The sequence below is a fragment of the Tyto alba genome, unplaced genomic scaffold (assembly GCF_018691265.1).
Source record: "Tyto alba isolate M040663 unplaced genomic scaffold, T.alba_DEE_v4.0 Super-Scaffold_8, whole genome shotgun sequence".
Taxonomy (NCBI): domain Eukaryota; kingdom Metazoa; phylum Chordata; class Aves; order Strigiformes; family Tytonidae; genus Tyto; species Tyto alba.
Window position 1 is genome coordinate 18,302,113 of NW_024881329.1, and position 19,014 is coordinate 18,321,126.

General features: G+C 37.7%; 1 protein-coding gene across 4 annotated transcripts in view; it reads right to left on the reverse strand.

Annotated features, from left to right (window-relative positions):
* LOC104364344 (golgin subfamily B member 1-like) overlaps positions 1–15,644 on the reverse strand; it is a 45,939-nt gene extending 30,295 nt beyond the window's left edge. For all 4 annotated transcript variants that reach the window (XM_042784935.1, XM_042784934.1, XM_042784936.1 and 1 more), the window contains exons 1-13: positions 15,527–15,644; positions 11,146–11,203; positions 10,361–10,504; positions 9,116–9,262; positions 7,878–8,000; positions 7,039–7,206; positions 6,478–6,663; positions 4,877–4,999; positions 4,573–4,686; positions 2,558–2,879; positions 2,114–2,223; positions 1,603–1,720; positions 789–880 (exon numbers count right to left, since the gene is read on the reverse strand). In XM_042784935.1, coding sequence (XP_042640869.1) covers positions 789–880; positions 1,603–1,720; positions 2,114–2,223; positions 2,558–2,879; positions 4,573–4,686; positions 4,877–4,999; positions 6,478–6,663; positions 7,039–7,206; positions 7,878–8,000; positions 9,116–9,262; positions 10,361–10,504; positions 11,146–11,190 — 1,692 coding nt within the window. In that variant the 5' untranslated portion in view covers positions 11,191–11,203; positions 15,527–15,644. The remainder of the gene's footprint in view (positions 1–788; positions 881–1,602; positions 1,721–2,113; positions 2,224–2,557; positions 2,880–4,572; positions 4,687–4,876; positions 5,000–6,477; positions 6,664–7,038; positions 7,207–7,877; positions 8,001–9,115; positions 9,263–10,360; positions 10,505–11,145; positions 11,204–15,526) is intronic.
* Positions 15,645–19,014: the final 3,370 nt, after the last annotated feature.

The following is a 19,014-nucleotide window of genomic DNA, read 5'->3' on the forward strand; positions in this document are numbered from 1 at the left end:
CGCATCACTTCATAAAATATCAAAAATGTTACTGTCAGTTGCACTTTTATTCTGAAATATTTTTAAACAAAAATGGCATTTTTTAATAAAAATATTTTTGCTGCATATTTTCATTGTAGCAATCTTTCAAAGTAAAACAAGTCAGCTGCCTTTGTGTGGGATAACAAATCTTTTTCCCATGAAAATAATAAAAATGTTTCTGCCTTTCCATCAAAATAAAAACCATTTTAAGACTTTACAAAAAAAAAAAAGAAAACAAACAACTTCTCCACAAAATTTGGAAAAAAACGATTCTTTTTTTGCAAAATATAATTAACTGACTGTTTCAAACTGGCTGTGCTGCTAGGCGTGTACAAAGTTACCATGATTAATGTATACTGTTAATCCATCTAAAGCCCATTAACAGTATTTTCTGAGTCTTCTCATTTTCTTATTCAGACCTGTACATTTGTCAAGGTAACAGCTACTCCTTCCTTCTGAAAGCTATTCATATTGTATACAAAGTAACAGCCACACTGAAATGACTGCTGTTAAAACATAACTAAATATAGTAAACAGCTTGGGAAAATGTAGCTTAAGGTACATGGCAAAGTAAGTAGAAATCAAACTTTTTAAGTAATTCAAAACCTGTCAGCTTGTTACCCAACTGAACAGCTACTGATACTGACAATTCCATGTAGCACTCAATTCATTTTCAGCCCCAAAATCCAGCTAACACACTTTTCAAAGTCAAATCAGCACTGTTGGGAGTTAATCTATAACTCATACAAATCGATTTTAAAGTTAACCTGTGAAGCTGCCCTCTTTGTAACTTGGTCAAGATCAGCTTGCAACTTCCTTTGCTGCTCTTCATAGACTTCCAACTTAGTCAGCAATTCTTCTACAAAAACAGAATTTGATTCATCAGGACACAAAGCTAATAGGAAGATCAATAAAAATTTAAAAGAAAGATTCAAAATGAAAATTCACGTGATAACTCATTTCAGTTAGAAGACCTCTATTGGGCTGTGTTATCCATCCACCCACAAAACTGACTTCTTGATTATTAAACATTGATGAGTACTTTAAAACTAACATGCTAACAATTTAGACTGGTAAACTGAAAATTCTACCATTTTCCATTTACAGAAAGGATGTCAGAGAAAATAACACAAGGTGAAACAAAAAATTCTCTCACAGAGCTCTACTCTAAACTATGTAAGGTTTTAAGCAAAAAAACCTTTCTCAAATCCTTACAAAGGAAAAGATAATTCTTTATTTACTTGCAACCCACTGCTCTCAAAAGTTTATTGTATATACTCTGATAAATTTTCCAAGTATGCTTGGTCTCATTTTTTCTCCTAACAATATGCCTTTTCCACTAGGAAAAGTTTAAACCTATTCTGCCCAAGCCTAAATGCAACAAGAATTATGCACATGTAGATTTCAAGGAAAGAAAAGCTGAGCTGTAACTCTGATTTAAATACTGTATGCTATTGTTCAAAGTTACATGGAGTTAATCCAGAATCTCTTTTAAAAATTATACACTTTGAAAATGAAAATGAGAAAGTTCATTTGTGTCTTTACTTTGAATCATCTGCAAAATAAAAAGAATTTTTTTACCATTTTGAGTTCTGATTTCATATAACGATTGCAGTTTTGACTGCAGTTCTTCATTTTCAATTTCTAATTCTGAGACACGATTGTTTAAGGCAGATACATCATTATTCTTTGATGAAAACTAAAAGAAAAACAGTTATGAGTTTTCCAAATGCACCAAAACACCAGAAACACAGCAAAGCCAAAGCAAAATTTTCTGATTTTTTAGTAAGATTTAGAATAGCTATTTTTCTAATATTTGAAAGTACAATAAGCTAGCTAGTCTCTAATGAATTTACTCCTGAACGCTGGTAACACTCCTTTGTACTATTTTTTATTGAAAATTCATCCTGTATCAACATTTTATGTCCATTCACGTTTTGTACATTAATTCATACATAAAGACATTTTGACTAAATTATTTTAATATCATATTTACCCCATACTGTACTTTTTTTTTTTTTTTTTTTTAGTCAAACCTCCAAGCACAGTAGTTTTAAAGTAGGCATGGAATAGCAAACAATGTTACACCTACATTTTTTAGTTCATCCTCCAGTTGTTTGATTCTTGATTTAGACCAAGCCTTCATTTTCAGAAACTTTGCTTCAGATTTGCTGGCGGCTTCTGTTTTCGATTTCACTTGCACTAAGAAACAAGATGCAAAAAGTTATTTAAAACCACAGAAAGATTATTAATACAAGACCTATGCTTACTTCCTTTATCAACTAGAACTTACACAAGAAAACCATAACAATAAGCAATGTAGTGCAAAATTTATAGTTCATGTAAATATCCTGGCATTCCTATAACCCTCATGATTGTAGTATTTGATCACAGACGCTTTTTAATTAGTGTGGCAATAACTCTTTCACCAAATTTCATGTAGTTCTACTTGAAACAGGTATGAAATTAATATACAATACATAACAGCCTGGGGCAAAGGAACTCTTCATATATAACAACTGTTTAGATAGGCTACCTTCTAACTCTTCCATCTTCTCTTTCATTATAGACTCCAGATCTCTAACTTCTTTTGAGTTAGTCTGTCCACCAGCACTTAATTCTGCCACTTGTTTCTTAAGCTGAAACAGAGCCTGATCTTTCTCTTGCAGCTCAGTTTCATGTTTCTCTTGAATTTCATGCAGTTCAGCATTATATTTCTCCTTAACTTTTGTCATTTCAAGCTCATGTTTCTCCATCATGTCTTTTAACTGGGCTCTCATTACATGTTTCTCAGCATCCAGTTTAGACTGGAGGTTTTCTTTTTCAGACAGAAGACGTTTCAGGTTTTCATTAATCTCCTGTAAAAAAAACACACCTTTACATTTTAATGCAAAGTATTTTTAGTACCATTGTCAAGTATTGTATCTCTATTACTATGTACATTATAATCAGAAATCAGGGCTACAGTCTGTAAACCTGGCTGTACTACAAAAGCTACTCAGCTGACTTTCCAAGGCAAAAGTGGAGACTTTAGCAAAATGGCATCACTATTTGATAGAAACTATAGGCAATCTCTCCCATAGGTGAAAATGGAATAAAAAACCCCAAATGTTTGGTTCTATGGAATATAACAAAAAAAAAATTTAAAAAAAAAAAAAACACAAAAAAACCCCAAACACAACACAGAAGCACAGAAGCAGATCTCTTTAACAGTGCACCCAAAGATTAAGAATGCTCACTGCAATGCCACCCAGCTGTTATAACCTACATCCATTTAAATGAAAGTTGGCAAACTGATCTAATTATTCTTTCCAGTGTTTTGTTGCTAACTAGTTTTCTGTTAGTGCTTATTCTATTTTTAGTGTCTTTATGTATTAAAATAACTAATGTAGAGAGGCAAAAAAGATCACAGATCACTGTAGCAGAGCAGTTCACTCACATTACGCCTGCTCTTCAAAAACCTACTTTTATGATACACAGACCTAGGAATATAAATTGTGCAAGCAAAGAAGCTACGCAAAACAGCAGAGGGAACATTTCCAAAATATGGTTAAAACTGTTTATGTAAATAAAGCAAGGCTTCCTGCTATTTTAATACTTAAAGCTGAGATCCCATTACAGTTTAAGAGCTTTAAATTCATGCTGTCATAGTCAACGCTTCTCCCTGCCCTCAAGGTGTGTATTTCTGTCCCCTCAGTGCACTAGCACTAGGTACCATCAGTTCTTTCTGAGCATCACTGGACGAAGATGCACCTAACTCAAAAGGAAAAAAAGCAACAAAAACTTGTGTAAGGCAGAAGGCATAACAAATGGGAAGGACAAATTAAACAGACTTAAACTACCAGAGATCTTAACTACCTGAGCAGGACATCTCCCTGAGTACATAGCTGAAAATATTTCTAGTAAAATTCTGATTCTGGAAGCCCTCTTGGCCAGTTAAAAAATTCGTTGGAAATTGCTAAAATGCTGGCCCTGGCACTCCAGCCAGGCTGTAATGTGTCTGTTTCAGCAAAGAGTTCCACAAGCCTGAGTGGCTGCCATGTCCTTTTTCTACACTGTTGAACTGAAGCAGCAGCGCTCACAGGCTATAATCAGAGTTCATGCTAGGTGCTTAAACACAAAGAACCTTGATTAGGCATTGCTTTTGCAATCAGTAGAAATACAGCAAAAGGCAGGCACACAGTTAGTAAAACACTCTCTCCGGAAAGGAAAAAAAAAAAAGCCTCAGTTTTGGGGCTCACTGCAGTCCGAAATCTTTTGACAGCAAAAAGTCTTCCCTACATGGCAAGTTCCCAAAATGAATCAAGATAAACTATGGGTGAGAGTTGACAGTTTTATATTTTATAGACTTTACCTCTCCTTTAAGTTAAATTCTTAACTGGAATTAATACTTGTTTGCACAACTACGATTGCATTATTAGCACATGTCAAAGCCTCCCAGAGAATTGCCTAAATATTTTACATAAAACTAGCTTTTGTGCACAACCAAACAGCTTTCTGAACTTGTAATTGACCCGATGAATTTAGTTGTGCCCATATGCTATTTCTTACTTCCAGCTGATGATCCTTGGCATCCAGCTCTTTTTGCAAAACATCTATCACCTGTGTCCTTCCCAGCATGACTTCTTCCTTTTCATGAAGCTTCTGTTTCAAGGCCTTCAGTAGCTAGCAAAGAATAACAACAACAAAAATAAACAAAACCAAAAAATAAACAACTTTCAGAAGAGAAAGAAAAACACCTTTATTTTCCCAAGCAGACATCTGAACCGTGCCACAGAGGTTAGCAATTACATTGTTCCAAATTCCCATGTCTAACTAAATCAAAGCAAGCTATTGAGTTTCCAAAGCAACATACCTGTTCTAGGTCAGCACTTGCATCAGATTTAGCAGCTAATTTAAAGAGCTCCTGCTCATGCTTTTCTCTTTGTGCTTCCAGTTCCTTTTCCTTCTCCTGGATAATATTTTGAAACACACGTACCTAAAAACACATAGAAATTAAATATGACATCAGTCCACAAAGATAGAGTAAAAGTACACTGAATTGTCTAACTAAAGCTACAGCAAGATAGTGTATTCTATATTAAGTCTCAATTTTGCTTCCACTTCACCGACTGATTACTATATTTACTGTGATTATTGATGTCAGTGGTGCATGTAGATAAACCTTCAACTTACATAAAATTTAATTCCACAATTAACTTTAAATGGGAAGCAAGATACCATTCATTTTTGTTCAGTATCACAGATCTTAACATTTCTTTTTTGAATGCCATTGTTCTGAGACTTCCAATTTCTAAAAGATCACACTGATCGTTTTTAGCAAGTTTCTGTCAATTAAAACAAAATGGCAGCTTTGAAACCTAGCTGCTTCCTCCACACAAACTTGTATTCTACTTCTAACGTGTCTTTGTTAGCTATCTTACCATTTTTATAAGAACCAGATGTAACTGTTGGAATCTTGCTAATGTTATTTTGAATAAATTCACATGAAGTCCTACCCAGTTTTATACTTGAGAGATAACACTGTGCTCACCAAAATGGCTTTTACAGCCTCAACTGTTTGTCTTTTTCTGTCTTTCCTGTATCAGAACTAATTCCCTGTGTGCTACTGAACAGATGCCGTCCTTTCAGGATCAGAAGTAGCATTTTTGTTACAGATAAAATAAACTCAGGCATCAATACCGAAATGAATAGTTTCATACACACTAGAACTCAAATGCTGAGAAGCCAGGCACATCACATTAAAAACTGAGATTTAGCTTCCAGGGCGGTTGGAATTGCCTGGTAACATCCAAGAATGAATAACATGCTCCCTAGTTCCACTTGGGGCTTTTTTGTTTTTTGTTTGGTTGTTTTTTTAAAGTATTATTTAACAAGTTGTTGTTTTTTCTTGGCCTCTTAATCAGCTGTTTACTTCTAGAAAAGTTTCCCATTAAGCGTTTCAAATGTCTTCAGCTATTTTACAGTCAGAAGAAAAACACGATTTTTTCCTATGTTACAAAGTGCGCCAGATAACACACAGCACAAGTGGAAGTGATCTGTCAAATAGCCATTTGTGCCAAGAATGGTTAAAAGAATCTGAAAACCCTACCAGCCATTGCACGTGTGTATTTTTGCACATTCAGACATAGTAGAAAGATATATTTGGAGGTTCCTCAACTGGAATTCTGCACGACCCATTTCACTCTGTCACACAACAGTTCTTCCATGCCCAAACATCAGCCACATCCTTAAACTCCTTTCTTGCATAAAACTTTCAACTTCAATTATCACCAGTACAAACCATCTACTGCTTCCTTATTCCCATTTCATCTGAGCACCATTTAGACCTTTACTTAAGAATCATCGAAAATTTTAAAAAATGGCATTTCTTAACTGTTGAGACAGAAGCACTATTGTCAAGATATCACTTCTTCCACCAAAGAATGTAAATATTTTTACCGTGTATTTACTTACATTTTCCATATATGTAGCTTCTTTTCCTTGGAAACACTCTCTTTCTTTGTTCTGAACATTTTTAAGACTCTCAATCTGTTCCTGGAACAAGCTGCATTTTTCTTCACTGTCTCCAACCTTTTTGGTAAGGTTCTGAACTAGAATCTGCATGCTTTGTAATGATGACTCTTTATCAGCCAGCTGATTCTTTACAATGCAAATCAAAGGACAATTAGAAGAACAAACCCAGAAAGAAGATAAAGCAATCATCATGAAGCCACCTCCTAGCCCTTCCGTCAGTTAAAGCAGCATTAAACTCAAAATTCACGTTTCGTTTTAACGTGAATGAAATCTGTCAGCAGATTCTGAAGTCAATACCAGTACGTATAAATGGTACTGACAAAATAAGTTAATAAATACTTATCTACTAACATAAATTAAAATAATCAGTAAAGAATTTTTAATCACATGAATAACTGCAGAGGATTTGTGCTTCAGAGAAGGATCCACCATATAATGCATCAGAATTCGTTGATTCCTTGATATCTCTATGGAGATTTTATATTTGAGCTGCTAATATACCTTCAATTCTTCATTGGGCAAAAGCATTTCATTGGCAACACCACTTGATCCACACGCTATCTGTAAATCGATGATATAAGCATCTCTTTCAGCTAACTTCTTTTCTTTCTCTGCTAGCATGGCATCCATTTCAGCCCCACGACAGCGCTGGGCCTCCAGCTCAACACTCTGAAAATGAAAAGACAGCACTGCTTGTAATCTATACTTCTACCATCTACAACACAGAAGAACAGTTTGCATTATTTCCTTATTGCCTGTTTTAGGGTACTGAAAACAATTACCATCAAGTTTATATCCTGGTTTCATTTTAAGTGTAATCTTTATTTACTGAGACTTTCTCTCTGAAACGCTGCAGCACTTACATTCCTGCCACTTTCTGCAGTCAACAGTCATGCCCACAAAACACATCGCTGCACAGAACAGCTACAGACCATAACAAGAAATCAGCCCTTGCCTATATTTTCTTCCTGTTATGACTTATTTCTGCAACAAGAAAAAATGAAGGAAAACAGGATTTTTGTTCGAAATACGGTATTTAAATATAGCATAAACCCATAAAGCGCATATTTCCATACCCTATTCCATTAATTTTCAAGCTACTACAAAAGCATGCCTGAGGATTCACTGCTCACTGAAGTCACAATGACAGAGTTCTCGCTGCGTTTGCTCGGGCAGGTCATACCACATGAACTTCTCTGTCTACTCAACAGAAAACTCTCAGAATATCTGTTTAGTAATATAACATATAATCAAATATATAAAAATATTTAAATAAATATATTCCAACATAATCCTACACCACAAATGTGGAAAACCACACACTTTATATAAAACACCACCTTTTTTTGTAACTCTTCATTTTTTTGTGTGATCTGGGATTCCAGTTCTTCTATTCTCCTTCTCAGGACTAATATTTTCCCACGATTTGCTGCAGCATTTTCCTGGTCACTGTCTTTTGATGCCTGCAAAAACAGGGAGGGTTGCATTCTGTAAATAGGTAACATCTGGCTTCTGTACCTCTACCTGTTCAGATAATACTGGTGAGAAAAAGTGGACTTTACTCATGGTTAGTGTTTAAGTTCTCATATATTACATATTCCATGTAGAAGCTAGACAAAGCAAGCACACCTTGTATATCACACTTGTAAAAATCTTCATATTTAAATTATTAATGATAATTATTGCTGCAAAATGGACTAAAACACGCAATAAGGGCATTCACTTCCTCTAGCAATTGTAACCCATATAATCCGGCAAGTGTAGTCCATAAAACTCAAGAGGGAGAAAAAGGACTATTAGGGGGGAAAAAGTGTAAAATAAACTGTTCCTAAGCACAATGTTTCCAGTCAGAATTTCAGTATGTATAACTACTGGGTTATAGATATTATTTGGCATTACAAAATAAATAAAGTGCAATTGCTAAGAAGATGTTTTATTAGCAAAATAGACCAGAAGCATAAATATCACATGTCTTTGAGGACACTTAGGAGCTTCAACAAACAAACTTTAAAAAACAAATGCCCTAGAAATATTAAAGCCTCACTAATGTTATTTTAGAAGCTGTGTGAAGTCAAAATATGCTATTTTGAGAACTACAAGTCTACTCACATAACTGTGCTACTACAGAGTCAAGAATCTTTGTTAACAGTAGAACACTGGTCACTGAGACATTACTACATTTAATTCACATTTTTTCACCAAGGACATTTTTATATTTCCATTTTTATCTTGGACATTAAAGTAACAAATCAGTTTTAGTTTTCATTTCATCTCGAAAACTTACCTTCCTGATTCACATGTGTTAAAAGTCTGAACTGCTAATAAGATGAAGATCAGTAAGAACTTTTTTACTAAAACAATTTAAAAGGAATGTACAGTTTTCTAAATTTCTATGGAAAGATAAAAGAAGACAGACATAGAAATACACAGATGGACTGACAGCATCCACGTGGTCTACGCTGATCGTAATCTGACACGGCTCAAAATTTGAACTTCAGTTCTGTATTTGAGTCCAACACACAAAACTGACTACAGCCTTACAGAAATTATCTCTGATTTAAAACGTAAGGACACCTACCTTTTTTTGTTCTGCTTTTGCCTCTAAGCCTCCTGATTCTGATAACTGTTTCTTAAGTTCTTCCAATTGTGAGGTTAATGATGCAACCTTGGCTTTGTTTTGCAGCTTCAACTTGGACAGCCTGGCATCAGCAGATTCCTTCTCCTCCTACAAATATCATGAAGGAATAAATGAGCTACATGAACACCTGCATCCTTCAATTCCTCCATTAAATTAAAAAAATAGGGAGAAATCCAAAGCGGTTACCAAAAAAAATCTTTCCCCTAAAGAGACACTACGTCACATGCAACAGGTCTGCATGTATAAAACAATCCTCTTTTCCGCATTTAAACTTTCTGCACATGGTTATTTTTATTGTATAGAATCCAGAGCATTATGATGTCAGAAATTTTCCCATTTTTTGACAGCAATACAATTTCAGGGCTTGATTTTTTAACAAGAAGAGTTGATTTTTTAACAAGAAGTGTTAATTTTTTAAATTTTTTTTTTAGATGCAACAATTAGGACATCTTCATAATACTATAAAAGCATATTCCATTTTGTTTAGACATGAGTATGAGTTTTAGAAAATTCAGTATTTTAACACTTGGCTGTTCATGTCCACAGAAAATATTTGTTAAAAAGTGTAAATATAGTCTCTTGAAGGAACAAACCAACCCTGTGATTGTTTAAAAAAACAACAGAGGAAGGAATAATAAATCCTCAAAAGACTTCAGGATACTAGGTACAAATTCTTTCTAACTCCTTTCTTTCCTGAGGCCAGTCAAAAGCAGAGGATAATGTGTAATGATATTATTAATGCTACTCTATAACAAACAGACATTCATAGTGGAAGGAAAAATAAAAAATTATCTACAGAAATTCAGTTTGAGGTAAGCTGGCATCTCACTGTATGTCCAGTAATGATTTGGATGGTATTTTTCCCCATGTTTAGCCTAAAATGACTAAGCATCCCTGGCTCTCAAAGTCAGTCTGTCCCTCGCAATGATTAAGTGCATCTGCTCATGCAGGGAACACATGTGCCTGTGTAATACCCAAACCCAGTTACTATTTTGGAACAGAAGACACACTGGCAAAAAGCGGTAACGTCCAGAAACCATAAGAGCTAACTGTGACCAGCGCTTCCTGTGTTCCCAGAGTTGCTCTAACTCACTATAAGCCTGTATCTACAAAAACTGCTCACGATAAGCAGGACTGAAGGGGCTTTTTTCAGCAGTCTTTTTAACAAGAATACACACACGGCACCTTTAACTGAAGATCTTTCGTTCGAAGCTCAGCATCCTTCTCTCTGACAAGCTCCTTTAGCTGTGCTACCAGCTGCTCAGTACTTGTCAGCTGCTCAGCCAAATCTGCCACCGACGCGCTTCTTGCATCTTGTGAGCCTGCAGCCTGCAGACATTAAGGACACTTTGAACAAAGAAAATTGTGCAGACAATACCACTTCTGCAAAAAGTCTTCAGCTGGTGTTTGCTTGGGGAAATCTTACTAGACAATACTAAAACTTACATATACCATATGTATCTATATGAGACCTTTTTCAGCAAGTTTAATAGATACATGAAATTATAAATCTTAGGAACTGGTTTAGGAATATTCAATTGAAACACAGCAAAACCATCAAAGCATCCCAGGTATCCAAAACTGAATTTCCTCATTTACTGGATTTGCATTGTAACAACCAGTAGTGTTACTGAACCTAGTGGCAACAAAATATTGATATTCAACATACTATACACAAAAATACACTTGGGATAAAGATGATGTAATTCCCACAGATTTTTTCATAAAGCAAGATCAGCATAGAGAAGAGGAATCGAGCAGCTGGGTTGCTCATGATAGATTAACTACCAAGTAGACAGGAAACAAGAAGCCAACCTGACTTTTAAGAGTCCTAAAACTGAGTCATGGTAAAAATAGTTAAGCAACTTCTTTACAAAAGAGATAATACATATGATTAGTATATTATCAATTAAAGATTCTCTTTGTCAGGAATTCTTAAGACATTATTTTAATAGTAATTCAATACTTACTACTCTTTTGGAAGGAGAATCATCTCCACTACCCCATTTCCACATAGTTTCGCAATGGCTATGAAAACATAAATGAAATAATACCACAGTAAGTATCAGCGACTCTCAGATGACTGTAATTAATTCACACTTCTCTCTACATATTTCACTGTAAAATACTTGAGACAAATCTGTTTGTTCAATTCTGACAGCACCTCTGATCTCTACCACATTACTAGTTGTTGAGAAATTATGAAATTATGTATAAAATACGCATAATATGCCTTTTCTAAAAACTGCTAGTCAGTTAACGCTATCAAAAATAATCCAAAGGAGTCTTTAAAGAGTAAATACCATAAGGTATTCCTCAGCATTGTTGCCTCTCCCACATATAAATAGCAGATACATACCACATATAGTTTGCTAATATTTAACCTGACCTTAAACACTGCCTGTCACTGCACTATAGTAGGGATTATATCAATGCATATTTCTATGAAATCATACATAAAGACTAAAAACATTAAAGAACATCAAACTGCTTTAATTGCTATGCGACTACTGCATATCTGAAAAACACAAGCGTTACAACCCTTCAGGTCACTGATCAGCATATAAAATGACTGTGTCTGACACCCCAGGAGCAACAGGCATTCCTTGCTTCTTTTGCTCACCATCAAGTACCACAAAGTACCACAAATTTCTAAATAGCACCAAAGTACCACACATAATTACAGTTTCTGATCATAGAAAGCTGTAGTTTCCTAATAAACACAAGTATAGGCTATAACAAGGTTTTAAAAAGCAAAATCCTCAAGACCAAGTAGGCACAAGGCAGCTCAAAGGTTAAGACCTTTTCTGAATAATAGTGGCAAAGTTGAGGGAAAAAATGAGCAAAGTCTATAAAAAAATCCATGAGTAAATTCCAGATTACGGCTTGGAGATATAATCTTTAAAACGGACTATCTTGCTCAGCCTCTGGATGATATTCCACATAGCAGCATGAAGTGAGAAGAGAAACTGCACCTGTTCACTGATTTTCTCTCTCAACTAGCAACATCCAGAGGAAAATAACATCCCTTTTTAATCTGTATTACAGACTTTTGAAATATGCATACACAGAGCAGTCCTGAATTTGGAGAACAGTTTACAACAAACATTAGTACATAGTACATATCTTAAAAACTATGCAGAATGATAGCAGAGGCTGCTTTTAAAGCTGTTTATCATTTCAAAGCTAAAACCAGGAATCACAGACTGCAATCTGTGGCCTGCATTATCTACAAGGCCAAACAGGATTACACTGAAAATCTTTTCTAACATTAAAATCAACAAACAAGCCATGGGCTTGGGGATCAGAATTAACAGAATTTGTAAGTAAAAACACTTCTCCTAACTCCTCCAGAGCTGTAACATCAAATCTGTTCTCAGTGAAAAGCTCATTTCCAGATACATAAAAGGGTTACCTCGGTACAAAGAAGACAAAATGACTCACTAAATGCAACATAGTGGCACATTTGTACTAATTTATGAATATTTTAGCTCATTTCCAGCTCTGACTGATGCAATCAATTTTACCTGAATACCTTAACTGCTACTTTCCAATGCATTTTTATTTACATCAGAGACACTAAATATTAACAAGTTTTCCAAATCAAGCTGGGAAACAAAACTGAACAGACTTTCCTTATTCAGCCTGAAGTCAACCAATAATGCTTTTTCTTCTGGTTACAGACAACGATTTAAAGCACTGAAGCCGGTGAATCTGAAACCTGAATGTTGGACTGCTCAACTCAATCCCTTCTTGCAGTATACCTGAACTGAACGCAATTGAGTTTACTACCACCATTTGCCCTTCTTTGGCAGCGTATGTCCTGGATATAGCACTATCAGGCATCAAGCATAAGAGAACCAGAGAGTCCAGTTTATCTGTGGCTACTCTTTCTGAAGTTTTCACAGTGACGGTCTTTCCCTGTAAATTCAAACTGATCACCCTCACTTTTAAGGTTTCACATTGCTTCACCACTGTCAGTACCTCACCGTGCATTTTCTATTATGTTGATAACCATTCTCTGTCATCCACCACACACACTCATTTCCATTAATCTCTTCTTCAATGAAGAAGAATGGGCAGGATACTCAAACCTTTCACAAATTCCACAAGATACAACAAAGGCCTGATACCCGCAAACTAAGATTATTAGAAAATATTTATCTGTGGAATAGAATTATTAAGATCAATTTAAGATGTTTTAACCATTTAACAATTGTGCTGCAGAACAAATTCTGATCTTTTGAGGAATAGTTGGAATAACTGTAGGATAAAGACCTCATAAATAAACTTATTGGAGACGGCTTGGCCTTGTAGTGGCAGGTGCAAAGAAACATAAAGAAGCTGCAAATTAGCAACAAACCAGACCAGGCCAGACTTGAAGGACAAGATGTACGTGACTATAGGACTGAGTTTGCACAGCAGTAAGGGTTAACTGGCAAACACAGTGAAGAAGACTATGAGCCTTCATCTGAAGACCCCCGAGGACCACCCAAAGACTCCAACTGACATGCGCAAGAGACATTAACATATGCTAAATGAGTTCCCGGAAAAGTTATGAATACGATAAAAATGCAATGAATATGTATGATTAAGGTAGTATAAATAAGTGCTTGTTGATTTCATTCTCACATACACACATCAGGAAGAGCTCTCCCCTTGTGTTCGGTGCTGTAATAAAGAATGCCTGCTTCCTAAAACTCCAAAATTGAGTCTTCAACAGTGAATTAATTACCACTTTCCAGTAACAGGCCCACTTAATTTTACAAAACAAGTTTCTTCTGATGCTCAAAGCACAAATGAGGTTTTGGCTCTTATCACAACTGAGTATTACCAAAAAAAAAAATCCCACTGGCAGCTTTGCCTCCATACTAGTCCATTCTGTTGTCCCAGCACTAGAAGCAGCCAAATCCAGCTAAAAAAACTAAGCATGTATTATTCATCTGGGTAGTTTCCAGCCTACTTACTGCCCTTGAGTCAGATATCACAGAGCCCAGCACAAGGGGCATTCAGGAGCACACAACAGTGAACAGGACAGATTTCAGCAGCAGCTCCTACTAAAGCAGCCACAGAAACCCCACAGCTTGAGGGTGAGCAAACTACATGGTAAAATACTGAACTGCATCGTTACAAATACCTATTTGAATGACTGTCGTGGCAGAGAAATAGTTCACTGACTCACACAGAACTACTCGTGTTTGCCTAACTTGCCCCACATGCATTCCAAAATCATTCTGATATAAAAAATGGCTTCAAAGAACATTCACTTGAGTTCTCACTATGAAGTTATTAAGGTAGGACCTTTCCCATTTGTCTTGCAGAAATACAAAGGAGAGTGAAAAACATTGAGGTAAAACTTCACTCCTCTTATTACCCAGGAAGGTAATGGTAATCCCTTTCCTCCTCTCTTCCACAAAACTACAGCAGAGAAGCAGACAATAGCACAAGTATGTAAAAACTCTCCTAGAACAATTTTGTGTTTTAAACATCCACACTGAAATCAAAGCATTTTAATATAATTATTTTCTTCTTGCATCTGCAAATGTTTGCTTTTATCCTTGTGTGATGGCTTGCCAAGATGTTGGTTCTTCTACTGAATAAGAAACTTATTTTCAAATAGCCTGTGCCATCTATGACTTAAAAGCTCTTGGGTAAAAACTGCACAAACATGACATACAGCAAAGAAGCACAAGAGCAAAAATACTGAAACTGTGTTAATCAAACCACAAGTACTTTGTAAAGTTAATGTAACAGTATGTTTACATAGCTATTACTTCTGTCTATTATAAATTCTACTTCTTAATAACGCTGACCACATTTTCCTCATAAAACTAATATATAAAGGAAGTACTATTTTTTAACAGTGCACCACTGGAGAAACAAGAGATCAGTGCCGCGTCCCCAGCGAAGCGCAGGTGCTTGTGTGGTGCAGAGAATCTGCAATTTCCATCCGAGCAGCGGGTGCAGTTACCTGCCTGGCGATTCTGCGGACACTGCTACCAGCAGCCTGGGGCTGGACGTGCAAACAGCCCTCCCCCCCTCACACACACACACACACACACACACACACACACCCCTTCCCCGTTCTCAGCGGGGCTCCACGGCCTGAAGGCCTTAATCACAGCAAGCAGCACCTTTCAGCGCGGTTCAGTCGCGGGTCCAAGGTAGGGGACATTTCCCCTCCCCGCCCCCCCACACACACATACACCCCCTCCTCAGACACGGCCCGCGAGGCTGCGGCCGCCCCTCCCCGGGAAGGCCCGGAGCCCTTCGCCGAGGCCCAACAGAGCCTGGCGGGCGGCGGGAAGGGGAATAAAGCAGCCGGGAGAGAACCCCGCCGGCCCCACTCACCTGCGGGGGAGCGGGGGGGGCGGCCAGGCCCTACAAAGTGCAGCCGGTCACCGCTGCCACCGCCTCCTCCTCCTCCTCCTCCTCCTGAGCGCGGCCCCCGCAGCGTCCGCCACGCCCCGGCGGGAACGTCACAGGTCGGCGCCAGCGCCCCCCAGCGGCGTGGAGGACCGCGCCCGGCCGGCGGCGATCTCGGCCCCCCCCCCCCCGTGTCCCCCCGTGTCCCCGGGGAGGTGACAGCACCATCCGAGGTGATGGAGAAAATGTCGTGCTCCTCCCGGAAAAATCCTGCAGGTGCTTTAAAGCACGACGGACTGCAAAGTGTTCAAAAGGCTGTGTTGGCAAGCGAGTAAAACCAGAAAAAAAAAATGTCACCCGAGTCAAAAAAAAAAAAGACACACACCCACACACACACAGCTCCCCAAAGACAGTTGAAAAATGAGATAAAAGTGATTATCCAGTGGAAGAGAGCAGAATGATCGAACAAAGGCTGAATGAGCTGGTGGTACTTTCCCAACCTGGTAGAGAATTCTTCCAGGGCTGAAAGGTGGCCCCACAAAAAGAACCAAAATGTCTTCGGCCTGAATGGGACTCTGATAGCAATGGACTTGAATTTCGGCAAAGAAGATGAACATTAGGAAAAAGCGAAGCCCTGTGTTAAATTTCCTGCAGAGAGAAGGAAGTCCCTTCAGTGGAGGTCTTCAAAGCTAGTTAGGGTATTAGTGTCGTGAAAATTCACCGCTGGCCCATGCCCGCGCCGACCAAGGAGAGGCCAGGACTCAACACAGAGAAATCCAAGAGTCGATAGTTGATGTGTGTGTGTGAGGTGTTCCAGCCAAATTGGTGCACTCCGAATGTGGTTTTACACAGGGTCCATACACCCTTCAAATGTTCGGGTACAACACGATTCTGGCATTATCTTGGTTGTTCAGGGATACTGTTTATCCTTCATGGACATCTCTAAGCTTCCAAGAAGCAAACTCCTTCTTGCCAGGGCCAGGCTGTCCTTTAGTTTGTTATACTTACACATGAACAATGACAAAGCCTCCAGTAAAATTCCACTACCTCATTACATTACAGTGTATAATGTGAACCTGTATAAATATATATTAACAAAGTTAAAACACTTTCTTACTATAAAGACTGGTTGCTATATAGTCAGAGAAGGGAAATTTCATAAGAATAGTTATATTGATCTTGCTTTCAGAGAGAGGAATGGAATGAAAGTCCTTCTTCTAAGTGAAAAGAAGGAAACCACCTCCAGCTTTCTATGGGGTAGAGCATGCTCATAAGTACAAAAGCAGGATTTACATTGTGTCTGACAGCAACAGCTCTTGTATTTTGCCTTCTGTAATAGTTTAAGTAGTCATTTTTTCTGTGTGCAAACTGCAGCTTTCTAGCAGTAGCTGCCACTATCTGGTTTCTGGTATGTCCCAGCTACAGCCCCAGCATTTGCCAGTCAAGCATCGGTTTGTCTTATAGTACACGGAACAGAGAATAAGCCTTAATTTACAGCAGACTACAACATTAAAATGACTGGGAACGGGAAGGAAGAAACACATCAGAATTTAAAAGTGATTAGATTTCAAGATGTGGCTGTCATTTTAATCACTTTAATCTTTTCCTGGTGCAGTGCTGCAGACTCTACCTTCATTTGTTTTGGACGCAAGTTAAGTGATTATACTGTGTTGAGTGTGTTCTCATCCATGCCTTGACCATTTAGTAACATGACAGCTGCTGATGATGGGTTCTTAAGCTCTCTGGAAGACATTAGCATCTCTGGAAATACAAGTCTGAGCATGAAATGAACTACAGCACTGTGGGCTTGAATGTGGCACCCAGCGCTCATGAGAATAACGGCCTCTTTTGGGAAGCACCTAAATGAGGAAAAAACTATTGTGTTTCACCCTGAAGACGCTGTTGGGCTAGCTAGTGACTCAAAAATATTGTGCATTTTAATGAAACCCAGAGGAAAGTTGGAGCCTTAAAAAGCAGTAGAAACTTTTAAGCCAGTATTCTCATTACTACACTCACCAATTAGTCCTCTTCATGCATCCAGCAGAGCACAAGGTAGACAGTCATGTTTGCACTATTTCTTGCTTCGGTCAATTTAGGTTTGCAGCAGTCTCCAAACCAAATACGAGGGTGCATCTGTTCACAAGCTTCATCTACTCAACCTGTAACCTTCAGGATTTTAGCCCCGTCCTGGCAGCATCTCCACAGCCTTGTTTGTCTTTCTCCAGACCTGCCCCAAAGAAGCATCTCTGAAGAGATGTCAGAAAGGAGAAAATGAGAATGAATGTGCTTTATTCTCATCCTTAGCCACCAAAGTAGTAAAAGTGGCTATTTTAAATTGTATCAAGCATCAAACCAACCCTGTACAGTGAAATACGGTGAAGTTATTATTCCTGAACAGCAGTAGCGTGCCATGAATAACTCATCTAGACTCAGAACGGTGCTGGAATCTGAATCACAGGAGCATCTAAGTCAATGCAAGACTCCTGCCCACTTAAATAGAACCAACATGGGATCACATGTAGAAATTTCATATGCAGGAAGGAGGGTTCAGATGCAATACTCCAAAACATTAGTCCATCTATATTCAGGTAACTTTTCCTCCTATTTCACTTATGAGCAGAGATTTTTCTGCATTGTATCTGCAATAATGAAATTCTGCTAACAGTCATTGTTATAGCACGGCCATCCTCATCCGAAGCTAAATAAAAACCCAGGGCTTTGACTTAAAACAAAGAGCAGCAGAAGCAGAAGATATATGCGAAAAGGGATCAATATAAAAGGCTTACATGTAAAGAAAGATTCATCTCTGAGTAAATCCTGCCCTGCAGTCTCTGCAGGAGGCAAAAATCACAGAATTTTCAGCTCTCCTATATGGATATATGCATTTTAGTGTTGCCTGGGGAAACACTCTGTGTTTAGGTCCCCGTCACTTCATGTTTACACCTGTATCATCATCTTAACTGACTCTTCAGAATTAGTTTTTCACTTCAGAAAATTTTCTTTCCTGAAACTTTACTCCAAACATTTTTCTTAGTCATTCCAATTAAGTGAAAGAAACCAAAAGCATTTTTAAGCTTTCACTTTTATAGCCTCCAGAACAGTTTTTCCCATGCTGTAGTTGCCACACAATAGTAATAAATGCAGCATATAAACCCATAAAGATAATATCATCTGCAGGTCTGTATCGTATCCCAGTGTATAAATTGTTCTTGGAAAAATGGGAGTAGAAATGACAACCTACTTCTTTTGGGGATTCTTCAGCCACATTAGTTGCTCTCTTATCCCTCTCTAAAATGCAGAATGCTGTTATCATCATCCTGTTAGTGCAAAATTAACATTGTGTTTTCAAGTCAGAAAATGCAGTGTACTAGTTTCTGCCTGAACACAAGTGGGCATTTTACAGATAACGCTGTCTTGGATGTTTAGGTCTGTCTTGCAGCCTAATTTCCCTTTTATGATAGCAACCCTGGAAC